This window comes from Melozone crissalis, unplaced genomic scaffold (assembly GCF_028551555.1).
Source record: "Melozone crissalis strain CALT ecotype California unplaced genomic scaffold, PUWL_Pcris_2 ptg000018l_1, whole genome shotgun sequence".
NCBI classification, from domain to species: Eukaryota; Metazoa; Chordata; class Aves; order Passeriformes; family Passerellidae; genus Melozone; species Melozone crissalis.
The window spans coordinates 36,223,745-36,241,570 of record NW_026535796.1 but is presented as its reverse complement, the minus strand read 5'-3'; the positions used below and the strand labels follow the sequence as shown (position 1 = coordinate 36,241,570).

Below are 17,826 nucleotides of genomic sequence, written 5' to 3'. Positions count from 1 at the left end.
GTAAAAATACAGCTTTGGAGCCTTTGGGTCCCATTGGGCTAGTTTCAGTTAATTTCAATTTAACTAAAGACTGTATTTTAAGGAAAGCCAATATTCTTTCACTTTGCTCATTTAATGAATATCCAACTTTTATTTGTACTTTTCATTGAGCAAGTAATTATGAGTCTAATGTATAATCCTTCCACAAGTAATAAAACTCAGAGAGGAGCATGGAAATGCCATTCAGAATGCAGCCCTGACTGAAGATTGCACCATGTGTGATGACAAAGAAGAAACATTAGATAGTTTATAAAATTTGTAACATTAGGGTATAGCACTGTGTGGAAAACCAAGTGCACATGAAATTGTTAATTTTACAGACAACGCAGTGTGCTCAAGCAAGCATGGTCTACACATACAACATTTTTTAAACACTACCAATAACTGTGTTTCTAGAATTGACATGATGCTATGTGAAACATAGGGGGTTACTCAGCTACTATCACTCAAGTTTGATATGAATTTAAATTTTCAGCAGGTTCCAGTTGAAACACACTGGATTAGCCTGGGTCCATCCAACCACAAAGCCTTTACAGAACTGAATCTCTGCTGAACACAGGTTTGGTCATGCAGTCAGATCAAAAACAACAGTGCAAGTTTGGTTTGTGAAAGACAGCAAGTAATTAATTTTAAATGCTCCTGTTCAGTCTTTTTTTTTAACCATTGTCTGCACAGAAAATGGGACTAATAAGTATTGGCTTCCTGTAATAATTGGTTCATTGAACCTTTTCTGAATCTTAGGCATTCATAATGCCACTCTATTATATGGATATTCTGGTATTTAACATGAATTGACATCAAGCCACAGTCCTTTCCTTTGGGAAGGCTGGAACACTGCCCTCCTCCCTTGGGTTTTTTTTTGTTTGTTTGTTGGTTTGCTTGGGTTTTTCCCACAGTAATGTATTATCTTCTGTTTTTTTGATTTTTGTCTTTTTCTTTTTTTTTAATTTGACTAAAATATTGGTTTGAAAGAAGTAGGAAACAAGTAAAGGATTAACCTGCACACACCAAGTATGGTCCCATAAGCCTTATTTTCACAGGGACAGGCTGAAAAATTCATCATCTACAAACAGACAAAAATTGAAATACGTGCACAGAAAGGAAAAGGTGTCTAGAAGATAAAGGTGCCCTTTTTTCTTAGGGTACAACAGCACACACTCAATACTAGCCCAGAATATAAGATTAATGCTGATTCCATAAAACCATACATCTTCTAATGAAAACATAGAAATATCTTTAGCCAAGGCAGAAGCCCAGGGTACTGAGGTAGTCTCTGAGTGTGATTTATTTTCCCTTTAAAAAAAAAAATCTCTAAAGCATTGAGCTGAATATTTCGTTTCTTTACACCAGAGACTTACTACAGCAAGCAATATAAGAAGAAAATTTATTCATAGGGTTTGTAGTGACTGTAATTGGCTGCCAACTGAATTGGAGGTATTTTACAAAATAATTGATGAAAGGAGCAGAACAGAGATCCTCAGTTGGACCTTTCCCCTCAAACCAATGGATAGCAGAGCTAGAACCTAACACAGCACATCTGTCCTGGCATTCTTCAAAAATAATTTTTTTCCCAGAAATAAGGTTAATAATTGAAATGTATCCTTTTGCATACACATCACAAAACACTGACAAAGGGACATATGTAGTAGAGAGCAATATAGCACAGATGACTCACATTCAAAAACCTTCCTGTGTGCCTTTTGAGGGAGTAGAAGAGATGAAATCATCCCTTTGGAGTAATTTATTAGTATAATGTCACATAAATTAGCATATAACCTCAAGTTAGGGTATTTCCTATAATTTGAGTTTAAGTTTCTTTTGAACAATTTCTACACCACTACCAAGAATCTTCGTTCTGTCTTGAGCTACTACTGTACAACCTAGAAATAAAGAACTGAATGTTTCTTAGACTCAAAATCGAAAACCAAGAAGATCATGGCTTCACCTTAGGTAACATATGAATAAGAGGAAGGTGGTTAACATTGGAGTTCTTTCCTTGTGTTCATTCTTCCTTTTATAACCATGCACATCATCAGATCTCAGCTATTTAATACACTGTCAGCAGCACACAAAGCAATCTGTTTTTCACTTGGAGTAAGTTTGACCTTTTAGCATTGTGACAAAGTATTGTGACATTGTGATTTGCCAGTGGTGGGATAAAACATGTGACAGCGTATTAAGAGCTAGTTATTCACTATTTCTGGTGGATTTAGGGTGATAATTTCCAAAGATAATGATTTTTTCCGCTGCATTTTGACAAAAGTCAACTAGGAGTTGTCAGTTTTGGTTAGATGCTGTGTTAACTTTTGTGTCTGCAAACCTAAGAAAGAAATTGAAATTCAGATGATAAAAAATTATGAGGCAAGCATAAGGTCTGCTCAAATACTTGATTATCTTCCATTTCCTTACATTTCTACTCTATATTTATATAGACAGTATCTGGGGTGGGGCTAGAGTCTTTTTGCTTCACCACTCCTTTTCATAAAGTCTGTTCAAGACTTTTCTACCCTAAATATTTAGAAAATATCACAAGTAGCAAAACCAAGTTTGTCATTGAATAGCTTTGTAAGTCTGTGTAGAACCAGGATTCACTTAGAGACCTCTGAAATAGCATGATCTATGGACATCATACCACACAGTTGGCATGCTTATTCTTCCAGTCTAAAGGACCATTAGTTTGTTTTCCAAGAGACACACTATGCATCACCAGGCTCGTGAATTTATTGTTGAGATGAAGCAACAAAGATTTATATAGTGACCAGTTGTTATTAAACATTAGGTTATAGGTACAGATAAACTGAAAGAGAACAAAAAGCAAAATATATGTACCTGTGGGGTAGTGTTCATTCACTGGCCAGCTGTCAACCTGAAGTGTTGCATTGCCACCATTCCTGGTAAAGCGTACTACGTGATATTTGCCATCATTTACAGGTGTGCTTTCCTCTTTAATAGAGATGTCCACCGTGCCAATATTGAAGACTACACCAATCTTGCCTTGCTCCTGAAAGAAGAAAAGAAACAAGTGTTTTAAAATTGCTGCCACTTAGGAGAATGTTCTTGGCCTCTAAGTCTCTAGTGGGTAGTTCTACCAGTAGATGGCACTGGAGAATACACAAAATTGTCATTTTGAGCTTCTCAGGACACATTTCATTGGTTCTGCTTCATTGCAAACACTTTCTTTCACACTGTTCTTTACAGCATTCACCTGAAGACAGTGACTCATTTGTTCCCATAAAACATCACAGAAGACAGGTGAGAAACCAGGCAGCAAAAATCAGGAGATGTGGATAAAGAGTTATTTGAGCAACATCTCTACTGATTATTACTAGTCACTTGTTATATAAAATGCAGCCACTGACAGGCTGTTATCTCAACACCTGTTTTGTTCTGTTATTCTTCTTGGGAAACAAACAGTCCTCACTCCCCAAAAAAATAATTGTGGGATCCAGCAGGAAGAATGCAGTTAGAAGATGAATGGAACTCGAAGGGAGCAGAAGTGTCATTAGCTGGCTTCGAAATCTGGAGGGAGGCTACCAAAGAGACAGGAACTGCCCATCTTATTTTTCTCCATCACACAGCAAATGTTGCCTTACCAATAAAGCAGTGTTTTCCCAAAACTTTGCACCAGTCACTGACTGAAAGGGAAGAGCTGACAAAATCTGTTATAACAGCCACAACACTTCCTTCTGCAGGTCCCCTCAGGTGATTCCAAGTAATGACCATATTTAATGACTTTAGGTTGCAAAATACACTCCCAGAGTATACTCTGATTAGATAGATGCATTTAATATTACTGATTTTAACAGCAACAGAAATTCTCATCACTGTACAATTAAGAGCAATGCATCTTCAAACACTCAGTAAGGAGAGGCACAATATGCTAGTGTCAACAATTATGAAGGCATATTAAGTGCACTGCACATATCCAAAACTGGTACAGACAGGCAGAACTAAAATGTATCATATAGGAAGTCAATGTATTTGCTAGCTATCCATAGTATAAAATTGAAACAATAGAGAGTAAATGGCCATCTTCTATGCAAATATATTTTCCTTGAAAAAACCTGAGGTATTAATAAAGAGTCACAGGACAATTCTGTTCCATTTACTACTTTACATATCTGCTTAGAGGGCAGAGGACTCCATTCTTCAGGGCTGTTACCCTAACTTTACTACATTCACATTAGCAAATCTCAGCAATAAGAAAGAAACTTCTGCTCTTGTACTTGATGGCCATCTTGGATTCCTCTCCTGGATTTATTTCTGTCTCCTGGTAGTAAAAGAAATCTTTTTCTGAAAGTTTCACCGTGTTTCAATTTCTCAGAGAGGTCTTTCTGATTCCTTAACCTTACATTTCAAAGCTTACTCATACCAAAGTACTCATCACAAATTCCTTGTATCTTCACTACCCTTCTTTTTTTTTTGACATTTTCTTCCCAACACCAAGTTTCCTGGTGTCAGACTACAGGATTGTTATAGGAAAGGAAAGAAAACAATCCTGTAGCTGAAGAGGTCATGAACTCTGGTGGTTCAACTACTTGAAGTTTAGCACTGAAAACAGTAAGCATTTTGGTTTTTTTCTCATTAAAACAGTAACTTTTAGATTGTGCTAAATGTATGCTGGGTAGGAAGTTTTATGTACATTCATCCTGTTATTCTTGGAAGGGACTTTTCTTCAAGATAGCAATATCATCCTTCTCTTTTCACTGGACTGTGAGGTAAGTGGATTGCTGCTCCCAGCAGATGCATGAAATCAGATGCCATTTGGAAACAGCCAATGTTTCTTCTCTTATACTATCCCAAAAAATAAGTTTCAGTTAACAAAGATTTATTTCAGATAAAAGCATTGCTGGCACAGCTTTACCACTTCTTTGACATATGAAGTAAGTGATCTCCCAACACTGCTTTAGTGAATCTTTTGCTGGCAACCACATAATTATCTTTACCTGCATAGCAATTACCAAAGAACATGTGATTAATTTTTCCTCAGACTCAAATAATACGTAGCAACCAGGTAACCTGGCTACTGATATTGTGGTTTTGCAAGATATAAACTTACATTTAGCCTCCTGGATGACTTCTCATATTGCTTTTCAATTGCCATCAACACACCAAGCTTCTTTGGCAAACTGTGGCTGCTCTAAGAAGAGTCCACCTTGGTGAAGGTATAGCATGAGTACGTAAGATGAAGACCTGCACCTTTTCTAATGGAACAGATTAGAATCACCACCACAGAGGAGGAAGGGATTAAAAGGTATTCAGCAGAGTGAAAGCTGCATACCTTCAAGCCTACAGGCTTAATGAGGCAAAGGTAAAAACTTGCAGGTGGGGAAAAGGATGGTGGGAAGTTCAATTAATCTCTGCAGAATGACAAAATGTTTCTGACTTCTCCTCAGAGGAAAAGGAGATAGCACCTTTCACCATTTCCTTTCCCAGGGCTTGAAGGAAAAGACCTATTTAAAGAGCTAGTGATAAGAGGGCAAACTGGGAAAGAGATGAGATTCTGGAAGAAGAGGACTGCAAAATGCCAGTGGCCTTTAGTCTGATGGAGAGAAGGGGGAAATGAGCAAACTGGTGCGTTCCCCATCCCAAGAGGCATCTCCTCCCAGAGCCAGAGAAGACAGCCCTTCTAAAGCAGTGTAACACTTTGTTGCAATAAAGAAGTGCAAAAAATTGTCTAAAAAAAAAAATCATGGTTCTTGTGAACAGTCTATTCCAGCTCTCTTCAGATCACTCTTGGGCAGAGCTCCCTGTTACTCTTTAATTCGACTTTTGCAGAATCACAGCTTCTGAGACTCTTATTTGGACTGAGTAAAAACTTGTCATGAAAATGGTTTTGTTCCAATTACCAGAATAAAACACAATACAATATGTCAAAGATAGGGCTACTGAAGCCAAACTGCACACACAGACCCCAAGATACAGTTTACTTATCATATTTTAAATCTCCAGGGAACGAGACACAATGAAAAAATTAACAATTAGTTTATGCATTCCTGGCAGAAGAAAAAAAATAAAGCAAAACACAGAGAAAATCCTAAGCAGAGAACAGTGACCATGAACACAAGAGGCAAATCCACAATTTATTTTCAACATCTCTTCAAATCCCAGTTTCTTGCACTACAATCCTTCATTAAAAACAGCTTTTACCAAAACCTACCTTCGTTCTAAATCTGAAAGACAAGTTTGACCATTACAGTTTAACACTTCATGATGGACATAACCTTTCATTCCTTTCCCCACACATTCAGTTGGTGGATTTTCTTTCCAATAACCAAACAAAGGTATTAACTAGACCAGTAAATATGTGACAAAGAAAGGTTTATATTTGAGCCACTACCTATAACATTTATTTTGTAGCTATAGGAAAAAAAAATCATAACTATGCAGCAAGGGAAAAGGTGAATACAGAGCCACACAGAACAAACAAGTTACGTGCTCCAAAAGGGTTCAAGAGAATTTCAACAGACAGTGCAACTTTTTTCCTCTCTATATTGGTATTCACTGGGTGCCCCAAAAAGTTTCCATGAAAAGGCAACCATTAATTAATGTCTTTGAAAACTCCAAGTGACATCAAGTGCTGGCACTATGTCTTAGAAAACTGAGAACCATTTTACTTATAAATAATGAAGTGAACTCAGCATTCCATCTATCTTACTTTTTTCTCTTCATTCTTTAAGGTTATTTGCCAAAAAGGATTTTTAGTTTTTTCAAGAATTTGCCTTGTGCTGATTTATCCCATAAAATCGCTGCCCTCAAAAGCCACATTACCACTTCATTCCTTACAGTACTTCTGGAGATAAACTTCTGCCATTATGACTCTAAGAATTTAGAAATATAATTATGATTACATAATGGAATGGTTGTAGATAAGTTAAAAGAACAAAAAAAGCACAAAGTCCTGAAAAAAAGATTGTACAAGGCTTCTCCTTGACCTGTCTACTCTACACAGACTCCTGACAACAGTTTGTTATAGGCACAATTTCCAAACATTTGCAACATTATTAAATGACAAAGAACTAATCTACAGCCTGGATCAGGAGATCAGCAATTTATTGCCTGCCCTGAAGCATTGTTTTACTTTGTGCACCCTTTTCTTTTACCTTCCTGTAAACCAGATTCTTTATCTGTGACAGAGGAGTTATAGACACCTATCTTTCCAAGATCTACAAGCCCTGAAAATCCAGATATATTTCATTTAAACACTGATTATATACTGCCAATCCAAACATTTCAGCCCTGAGAGCAACTATGATCTGAGAGGAGCAGGTCCTACCCTTTCCTCAGCTTCTACATTCACCCCCTTCAAAACAGGTCTGAGGTCTTACATTTTAGCAGGTATGTTTTAACTTTTGTTTCCCTTCATTCAAAGAGAAGCAGAGCCTGTCCTGTGAGAAAATTGTCAGGCCTTTGCTTTCTCTATGCCATGGCTTTACATTTTGAAGGCATCTGTCTTTATGTAGCAGACCAGGTAGGAAGAAAGTAAAATGCGATTGGCAGTGATTTTGTAAGATGAGCAGTTCAAGAATGTTAGAGGGTAGACACACATGAACAACCACATACACACTAGGCTCTTTACTCTTAGGTTTTCTTTTTCTAAATCTAAAATTTAAATTGTCCATACTAAAAGTATATATTTGTTCCGTGTGTTCAGAAAGCATTTTATTTCAAAAACCAAGAGAGAGAGCTCCAGGCGTTAGGACAGATTCTACTCTCAGTTGCATCAATGTGAATCAATAGCAATTCTGTTGAAGAAACTCAATTCCTACTGATGGAAATGGAAGCAGAGTTTATCCCAGCATCTTCTTGTGTTGTTTTGCTTATTTTTCTGAAGCAAAATGTAAAATTAAAGGAAGCATTTATAAAACATACCTGAAATCTGACTACAATCCCAGGCTGTGTTTTCTCACAGTCATTTTATTGCATAATATTTAAATCCCAACTACTGCACGTACTGCCTCCTCCTCCCACCCTGGCTGGTTCCAGCATGGCTAGACACCAGCCCAAACCTGGCAGACAATACTCCTGGTTACTCCGTCCCGCAGATCACTGCTGATTTTGCTGCTCTTTCATTTGAAATTGATACAACCTCTTTTAGTAATACAACACGCCATTTCACACTGTAGGAATGGTTAGTAAACTTTCCCTCTCTCCCCAAAAAATGCCACACAGATACACTTCAACCACCCTCTAAACTCAGTAAAATTGCTTTGCTTTGTTATAACCCTGAGAACTGCTCTTCCTGGAATGGCTGTCTTCTGCTTAGGCTCCTACCCTTGCAGTCTATGTTTTTAAAAGAGACTGAACTTTCATTTCTTCCTCTTTGTTTTCCCTTCTTTTTTTTAGACTTTCTTTGCTTGATTTCCTTCGGGGTTTTGTTTGCCTTCTTGTTTTTTTATTTTTGCCCTGCCATTTTTGATTCTGAATGTTAGTCTCTCTGAAGGATTGCTCCCTCTCTGTGGTTTAGGGGGCTTTGCAGAACTGTGTTAAATGTTGCGAGTTATCCAGGAGAACCGAAGGTACAGATGCATATTCCACAGTGGACACCCATTTATTACTACAACTACAAATCACTGGATGTGAACTTTCACTGTAAACAGAAACTCAGAAAGTTTTTGCTGATTAGAAAGGCAGTAAAAACCAGCACTGTCCTTAGAGGCCTTTCTGGGCTGCAGCTCGAACTGAACGCATGGCTGGACAGATCTTGCTGGGACGCGAGTGCCAATGGGTTTTAGAAGGGCAAGTATTAGAACCTGTATTCAGCACAGAGTGTAAATATAAGGCAGTTATTTCTACTCTTCTCTGGCTGGCCATATTCAGTGCTGTTTTTAATATCACTGAGAGGTAAGTCTGAAATCAGGATTCAATATGTAAAAAACTCCAGGCCTGGCTAAAGTGAGAGTTTACTGAATGAAGTCTGCCTTTATCCAACAGTGACAGCAGGGGAAGAACACTCAAGAATCAGTATTGCCACCCTGGCAAATATGATAATCAACAAAACCAGAAAATGCTCTGACAGAAATGACATGTATTGAAGCTCACCTGACCTAGAAGTTTTTTGATCAGGGTGCCAACACTTTACAGTTATCTTGAACCAAGGAAAAATGTTAAGGGGAAAGGAAACACACAGGTTAGGTAATTTTGTTTGATTTTCAAGCGCTGTTATAAGGAGCAGTAGGTAATATTTTGTTATATACTGTTATTGTTTCTTTAAGGTGCTCAACCAGATCTACTCAATGCCAGTTCAAACCTATTTATCAGAAAGACTCACACACAGAGAGAGGATAAATATATATAGAAATTATTACCCTTTGGGGGCATGGTTTTTAAAAGAAGCATTTCTCAGCAATACATAATTTATAAGACTAAAAAGGACAATTGTTACAATCTACTCTCCTCTAAAATTTTATAGGAGGTCATTTATCTTGTCTAAATTGATTCTTTTTTAAACTACAGAATATATTTTAGAGCAACATTTATGATTTTCAGCTGAGGAAAGAAGGCTTAGATTCATTACAGTTGCTACTTTGATGAGATTGGCATAGTGTTGAACACGGTCAAAAAAGAAAGTGAAATTCAAGAAATATAATGAAAAAGAACAGTGTACAAAAGGAAAATCTCTATTATAAGTTAAAGGTGGACCTTTGACTTAAATTCTTGAACCCAGTACACAGATCTTTATAGGCCCTCACAAAAAGGAAAAGAGGAGATATAAAAGGTTCCAAAAAGTGGTACACTTGAAACTGTGTATATAGTCATGAAGCAATGATTCAGCAACAGCTCTTTTTAACTCAAAGAACTACAAATACCTAACAAAAAGATTTGACAATTATGTTTAAGCAAAAAAAAAAAGTACCAAATTCATGGGAAGACTCAAGAGCCATTGAATACAGCAATATGAATATAGCCTGCTCAGCTCCTCCTGAAAGCAGATCATTACTTTTTAACTGTTACTGCCTATAATACTGAAACGCCACCTAGCATCATACTGCCCCAAATGACATTTAAGTCTGTCATCAAGTCAAAATTTTCTTGAATGTTGTTCCTGATTCTTGCACATTTTAAGAAGTGATGAAAAAATTAAATTGGGAAATATTAATGAAAATCTAATCTTTTCCATTGAAGGTTTAGGAAAGGTAACTTAGATAAACATCTGTCACAACCATGCACAATGCCTTTAGTCTATCCTCAGAGCAAAAAAATAGATAGAGCAAAAGAAACAGGATTCCAGTTTCATCTTTCCTTGACTGCAAACTCTCTCCTCAGTTTTACAGGGTGTAAGAGAAAACCACTCAGCTCTCTGAGTTTCTTGCTTAAAACCAGGTTTTCCAATCTTTCATTTAAACATCCCCATGGCCCTGAAACTCCTTCAGTTTACTTGTACCTTTTTTCCAAGTGGAGACACCAGAAATTTTAAACTTCAGTTTACAGAAATTACACAATCTTACCATGAGGGCTCACATTTGTGGCTTATTCACCATGATCAACAGTTAAATTCAGGTGTGCTCTCTGGGAATGTTCCTTGTATTGAAAGATGATCTCTACTCTTTGGTTGAAGACACATTACATTATTTAGCTAAAGTAAAATTTATACCAGTTTCCTTGTTAAAAGTTTAACAAATTTTCCAAACTCTCCTTCATTTTTTGCCAGTTGAAAGTTTATGTGGGACATAGATGATAATATAGTACTTTTTCAATGGCCCTTACAACAAGAAATTGCAGCACAGAAATACAGTGCTACTAAAGCACATCTTACTCCTGGCTCCTGGTCTTGAACTTTTTTTGACCAAACACCTTTGAAGTATTACAGAAATAGATTTAGATTTACCAGTAGGATATGAAATTGCCATTCTCTTGGTTTAATTTTACCTACTCTCCTTGTCTCCCTGCATCTGTCTGTCTTTCAACTTTGCCTTTTGTCTAATAAAAGTTTATTTTATAAACAAAACTACCCTGAAGACAACAAAATAAAAAAAAGAAGGACAAGAAGCTCAATTCTTTGATAGTTCTACCAGGGTCAGGAGTGGCTCATTTTGTACAACAACACACACAAGATATTTTCACAAGATATTTCTTTTCAAGAAAAGACATGAAATGTAGAAGCTGCTTGTTTATTTCAGCCTGCATCAAATAAGAGCTTTACACATCACTGAAGCAGTTTAGGTAACATTAATACATAATATCAGCAGAATTACACTTAGGAATTAATTTTACACCCACAGCTTACATATTTCATGTAAGGTGATACCATTAGTACAGATTGATATCTTTAAAATTTAACTCACTCACAGAGGTAATCAAGATTAGTTAGATAGAGTACAGGGTTGAAAGAAAAGGTTTTTGCTTTTACTGCTGGTCTGCTGTACCTTGAAAAAGCCACTTTAATTTCTCTCTCTCCAGTTTGCCTTTTTATAATGTGAAGCCACATTATCAAAAGGCTTATCAAACAGTATATTTGTATGTGGAGCTGTGGTATCCAGTGGGGCCTCCAGATGTTGTTGCAGTACAGTTAATTAATATCAAGCAGGGTATCCTGCTTTACATTATCATCATTACCATGATGAGGCTTGTACTAAGCTTACCCTAAACCCATTTCCTGCAAATCTGGGGAGTGCTGTGGCATATCTAGTTGCTCTTGTATCTGACACCTGCCAAGCCCAGTAATCAGTGGTATTCAGCAGTCTTAAAAGGGAGGCTTCCTTCTGTGCCATTCAGTGCCTAGGATGCAGTGCTCAATTAAATCTTTACTCCTGTTACCTGGGACAGCACCAGCACACTGCCAGCCAATTAACAGGCTGTAAAATGTTTCAAGAAACACATGCAGGTGTGTTTAGGCCACACAATTTCCAAAAAACAATTGTTATTACACAGCTGGTGAAACTCCAGCTACGAGGCTGCTAAACCCCAGTCATTTAGAGATATCATACTGCAGAAATTAGCAGCATGCTGAAAAGGGGAATATCCTAGGGAAACAGAATGAAAAACAGATTAAAGAGGTGATACCTGTCTATTGGTTCACTAGCAAATACATTATTCAGATGACTAATTTGTTCTCACAGACTAAAATACACATCATAAAAATACGCCCTATCTGAAGGTGTGAACTCCAACTATAATTAGGATTAAATATTCTGACAGTGCCTTCTGAAAATATAAACAATATATCCTGAAAAGTTTTGAGAAATTATACCTTGTAGATATGATTCTGCACTAGGTCAGAAACAGGAACCATTTTGAATGTTGACACAAGCTTCAATTTTCCCAGAGAAGACAACCAATGCATATTGTGTGCTGCATTTTAAACTTGAAATATGCTTAAGCTGCTGCACTCTTCCAGAATTATAGAAGTTCACTGTTTAAAAGTAGGCCTTTACCTTTCTAAGAGCTGCTCTACAACTCACTTTTCAGACAAAAATATGACCAGCTGCTAAATTGTCACATCCACTCAATAAAGAATGACTGCAGTAGGAAGTCACATTTTAGTAGGGCACAAGAACAAGGAGCTTGCTCCAAAGCAGAGATTTTCCAGGAGAAAATACGCCCATCCATCTCATAACATCTCCCCTGGAGCTTCAATCCACTGGGTAACATTGCCAACAATTTGTGCTGGTAGAAGCTAAAGTGGCAGTCACACTCCAGTGGTCTGAACCTTGCTGGACACCAGACACTCACCAAAGCCTCTTTATCATTTCTACAGTTCAGCAGGACAAGAAGAAGAAATAAAATGAAAGGCTCATGAGTTGAGATAAGGGCAGGGAGAGATCACTCATGAGTTGCTGTCACCGTCAAAACAGTCTCAGCTTAGGGAAATTAGTTTAATTTATTACCAATCAAATTAGGGTAGGGTAATGAGAAATAAATCTTAAAAACACCTTCTCTTTGATTCTCTCTTCTTTCAGGCCCTAACTTTACTCTTGAACTCTCTACCCTCTCCCTGCTGCCTGCAGGACCATGGGCTTCACCATGGGCTCTATCCCACTGCCATTGCTCCTGCTCAGCCACTTTTTTCCCCTTTTTAACTATGTTTTCACAGAAGTTACACCACTGTCATGGATGGCCTTGGCCACCAGCAGGTCCTAGTCATGGAGTTGGCTGGCACTGGCTCTGTCAGACATGGGGGAAGCTCCTGACAGCTTCTTACAGAAGACATCAAAACTCTGCTATGCAAACCCAATACATACACAAAATATGGAGTTAAAGATCTGATACTTACAGGCCACATGGAATAAACGATGTACCTTAACTACTAGACTTTCTTATCAAAAGCATGGGTACAGTTGTGAGATGTCAGTAAGCTGAAGGCACAGAATATATTATTCAGTTACAGCAATCAGAGCTGTCTGTCTCAACCCATAACCAAGAAAAAGTGAGCATTTGTCAAGAAGATGGCATTAAAAAAGAACACTGTGTTCTGACAGGAAAGGTGATCACAAATACCAACTTGCCACCATCCAATTGACCCAAGTGCAATAGCTGTAGAAGTGCAAGGGGTTAAGAGGCTTTGGACAGACTTAATCTATTTAAACTTGGTTTTGCCTAGAGTATATTTTTTTGCAAACTCTCTTCTCTTAATCATAAATAATATCCTAGAGTTGCAGAGTGGTCCAAAAATAGGTATTTACATGTATTATATGACTAAGCACTATATACTACTACACTTTCCTTTTTTAGTGTTTTCTTTACAGAATTTTAATAGAATATAATTCTAATAGAATTTAATACATCCAGGGCCTATGTTCTATGTTCCTTTTGTAATCTATGAACAGATTCCATAAACTGTGTAATATCAACAGCCTACTGTAACCAAAGTAGTCTTCTTTACAAGACAAGCAAGAAGTTTGAACTAAGGTTCATTAGGCCTCTCCAATCCAACAAGAAAAAGAAGGAAATGTGGGGTTTTGCAAACACAAACAGTACCTAGATTCAATAACAGCTCATTTCTAGTTTTTCAAAGCTTGTTTTCTTAAAATGGTAGATTTCTGTCATATAATGTGGCTTTTGATTCCAGCTGAAGGCCTTCCTAATCCTGAATCAAAGAGGTTTCCTAGCTTTTTTAATGGAAGCAGTACATTAAAAATACATGAACATTCCAGTATAAGAAACTTATATTTCTAATGAAAATACTCCAATTACTCAAAATAATTTAATACTCTACAGATGGTATGACAGAACAGTGATAGATAAGCAACAGTGGAATATTAGACAGAGATGGAGAAAGAGAAGAGGAGAACAGTGGTTTGAAGACACAGTGCACAAAGGAGGCCATCAGTACCATTTGGAGCATGCTGGAAAGCAGAGACAAAGATAAATGACTCAACAAAATTTTGCAGGAACAAGAAGTTACAGGAAAAGAGCAAATAACTGAAATGTCCTTTCATTCTTAAAACACTACCTAGCAATTTACATTACCATAACTTTGCTACCAAGGAACACTTCAAACACCCATGTTTTACATACACAGAGGATGCAATAACTACTACATAGGTCAAAAGGCTGCATCCGAAACTTGTTGGAAAAAGCACCTCACATCAAGACTGACTTTTCCTACAATGATGAAAATTTTATTAAATGAAACTAGGCAGCTGGGAAAAAAATACAACTTTGCTATTTGCATATTTATTTTGTGTTGCCAAATTTGCTTATTTTTTGGCAAAGGGGTACCAGCTAAGCCCCTTGCCAAGTTTGTACTATGTTAGTTAACACAGAACTGCTGATGTCAAATTGAAACTTGATAATTTGGAATGGATGTCACCAAAAAAGCTGAAGTACTTCCAGTACGGATTTTTTTTTTTTGCACAGTAGGTGTGTGAGAGTAGTGAGTAAGGAAAAGGCTAATGTCACAATTTCAGCTTCCATACTTCTTCCTGATAGCTTCTCTGTACTTTCTAGGAAAAATGTTATGAGATGTATAAGGACAGCCAATGTAGCAAAGGAAAGTCCTGTTTTAGGACTGTGCTGAGATCCTAATCCTTGTGTAATACCAACAGTGCTTAGAGGATGAGTGTCCTCTAGGTTCTACAACACTTTGAAATCTATAGGAGAGAAACACAAAAGAACTTAGCATAAGGATGCATTCCATTACTCAGCCTCCCTTGTCCCTGTGGCCACTCACTTATTCACATTACCTTCCATGGGAAGAAGCTATGTTTCATCAGGCCTGCATGAAGGGACAAAGACTCCCTTTAGAGACACCTTTTATTCAGAAATCAGTTTAGCTACCATTAGGAACACTGAGGGTAAAGGAATCTCATGATATGGGAGGTAATACCAGTACAAAACCAGCCCTAACATGTCCATTCCTTGATCAAAGAATAATTTTTGTGAATAAAATGGAGTGGCCAAAGGAATTTAGAGATACAAGACTGTTGTGATTTAGACTATACAGTTTATGCTTACATACTGGAAGAAAAAGTTTTCTTGCTTTCGTCCAGCACTTTGTGATTTAGCAACACTCAGTAAATATTACCCAAGTGCAAGAACAGAGTTCCTCTGTTCATTCATTATTTTGTCAGCAGGCTGCTGAAATTATTAGGTCAATTCTGACATTTCTGCTCAGGAGAAAGCCCTACAGAGGACCCAGATCTGAAAAAGGATTTAGTTTGATACTGTATGTTCAGCACAAAATAACGTAGCCTTTAAAAATCAAATTTAAAGACCTGCCACTTTGTTTAGGGGAATAAGAGTAAGATGGGCTTTATCTTTTTGCAATGATATGACCACAGCCCCAACTCTCCATATTTTCTCCTTCCTAGACAATTCAGCCATCTGACGAGTTGATTGGGAGAGACAACTTGCAACAGGCTGATCTTGTAAAATATAAACTGAAGGAGCAATAAGGGTGATGGATGTCTGTGGCCAACTACTATGGTTGTTGTCTATGTCTTCAGGCATATGGAGGACAGCACTGGCAGCATATGGCATGGGAGTTTGGGCTTGGAAGGCAGATACAGCAGACTCCTGATAAAAGGAATTAAACCCAAAGCAGCATGGTGGCTAGCAAGCCAGTCTGACAGACTAAAGTGTTGATCACCTTCCTCATTTCTGCACCTCTACACCTCTTACTCAGTTCTATAGGCTCCCACCTGCATTCCCAGAGCTGGCCTTTTAGCTCTGCCTGCAGAGAGGGAGCCAAGTTGCCTTATCTGGAGATGGGCTAGTGTCAACAGTCATTCTGGCAGATGCAGCCAGGCAGCAGGGGTCAGTTGGAGAAGCTGGCCATGGTGAATCTGGACTCAAACACTTCCAGGGATGGGGCAGCCACCATTTCATTAGGCAACCTGTTCCAGTCCCTCACTACCCTCATAGTATATAATTACATACTAATCAGAAATTATACAGTATTTTAAACAGAGCCATTTATTATAAGAACATTGGCTTTCACTAGAGGGAAAAAAAAAAAAGCTCCCGAGGTCCATATACACTGTCAAGATTCAAAAGATTATTTTGCAAATTGGTGGACAATGCCAGTGACACAGTCTTGCCAGGCTATAAAGAAAGTACCAACAAAACAAAGCAGACAGCATGTGTATGCATGTGTGGACACTTCAAGAACAACAAATAAAGGAATGTTGGCATGGATTCTCTGTGTTTGTAGCTACCATGTGTTCTATATTTAGTCATATTACAATTAGAAGAAGATGAGAAAATACAACAAAATAGCATGTATCTGCTTTTTGCAAAAAAAGATATGGTCCTGCTTTTGCAAAAAGAGATGGTCCTGTTCATCTTCTTGGAGTCCCACTGCTCCTCTGAATAAATATCACTATCCTCAAATTGCTTTCTACTTCATTACAATATTAATAATCAAAGACTGTCCTTCAGAAAATGGATATAGTTGTTTTGGAACTAGTAATATGAAATTTATGCTGATCCACCAAACACCATTCGTGCTCTTGTAGCAAAGAATTAAGTACACGACATAAGTGAAAGAAGCTCCAGGGAATTCATGCAACACCAGCCTGCATGCAAAGATAGCCTATACTAACACTTAAAGGATGGATAAAACAAACAGATTGCAGTTCTGTATCATAAAATCACGATGGTCTTTTTTCACACCAGAATACAAGTTAACCTAATTACAGTCTCCCTAAATAGATGGGTACAAATGCCAGCCTTAATGTTCAGCAGATTCCTGCATCAGGGTTCTGAAACTTTCAGAAGGGTTTGCACAGCTTCTCTTTAATGAGCCTCAAACATCAGCAGAACTGTCCCAGTGTGGGAAAAGAGATCATCAATGAATGGTCAGGGAGCACAGCAAATGGTCCAATATCTCAGGTTTATTATAAAAAAAAGCATCAAAAATTTTAAAAATTCCACCCTATGATGGCTTTTAAACTTCTCAGATTTTCCATAATAAAATAATTACAATGGTTTTATTTAATTACCAAAATTTTTTTAGAATTCTAATTTCTAGATATATTACTCATTCTTACATTTGGTCTGTATTTTCATCCTCCCTTTTCCTTTGAACAAAAAAAAAGAAGCAGAAAAGATGACAAAATGAGATAAAGAAGAAATCTTCTTACCATTTATAAGCCTAAACTTCAGATATTTATTTTATCTGAAGACACAATTTTCTAATACAAACAGCAATATTATCTTCAGTGGGAGGCATTCAAACTCTAAAAATGTGTCCAGTTAAAATCTTGCTTTATAACATTTGTAATTTATTTTTATCTTTCCTAGACAAATATGTGGGTTTCTCAAATTGAAATTACATGCAGAGCATAACCACTTCAAACTGGTAGCTCGTGAGGCCCACTACTGCCTTCAAAAAGGGACATCATA

General features: G+C 37.4%; 1 protein-coding gene across 22 annotated transcripts in view; it reads right to left on the bottom strand.

Moving 5' to 3' along the window:
• Positions 1–17,826, bottom strand: part of NRXN3 (neurexin 3) — an 869,162-nt gene that overhangs the window by 131,094 nt on the left and 720,242 nt on the right. For all 22 annotated transcript variants that reach the window (XR_008482993.1, XR_008482994.1, XM_054275710.1 and 19 more), the window contains one exon: positions 2,869–3,040. Coding sequence is in view for 20 of the 22 variants with exons in the window: in XM_054275710.1 (XP_054131685.1) it covers positions 2,869–3,040 (172 nt within the window). In the remaining 2 variants the exon portion in view is untranslated. The remainder of the gene's footprint in view (positions 1–2,868; positions 3,041–17,826) is intronic.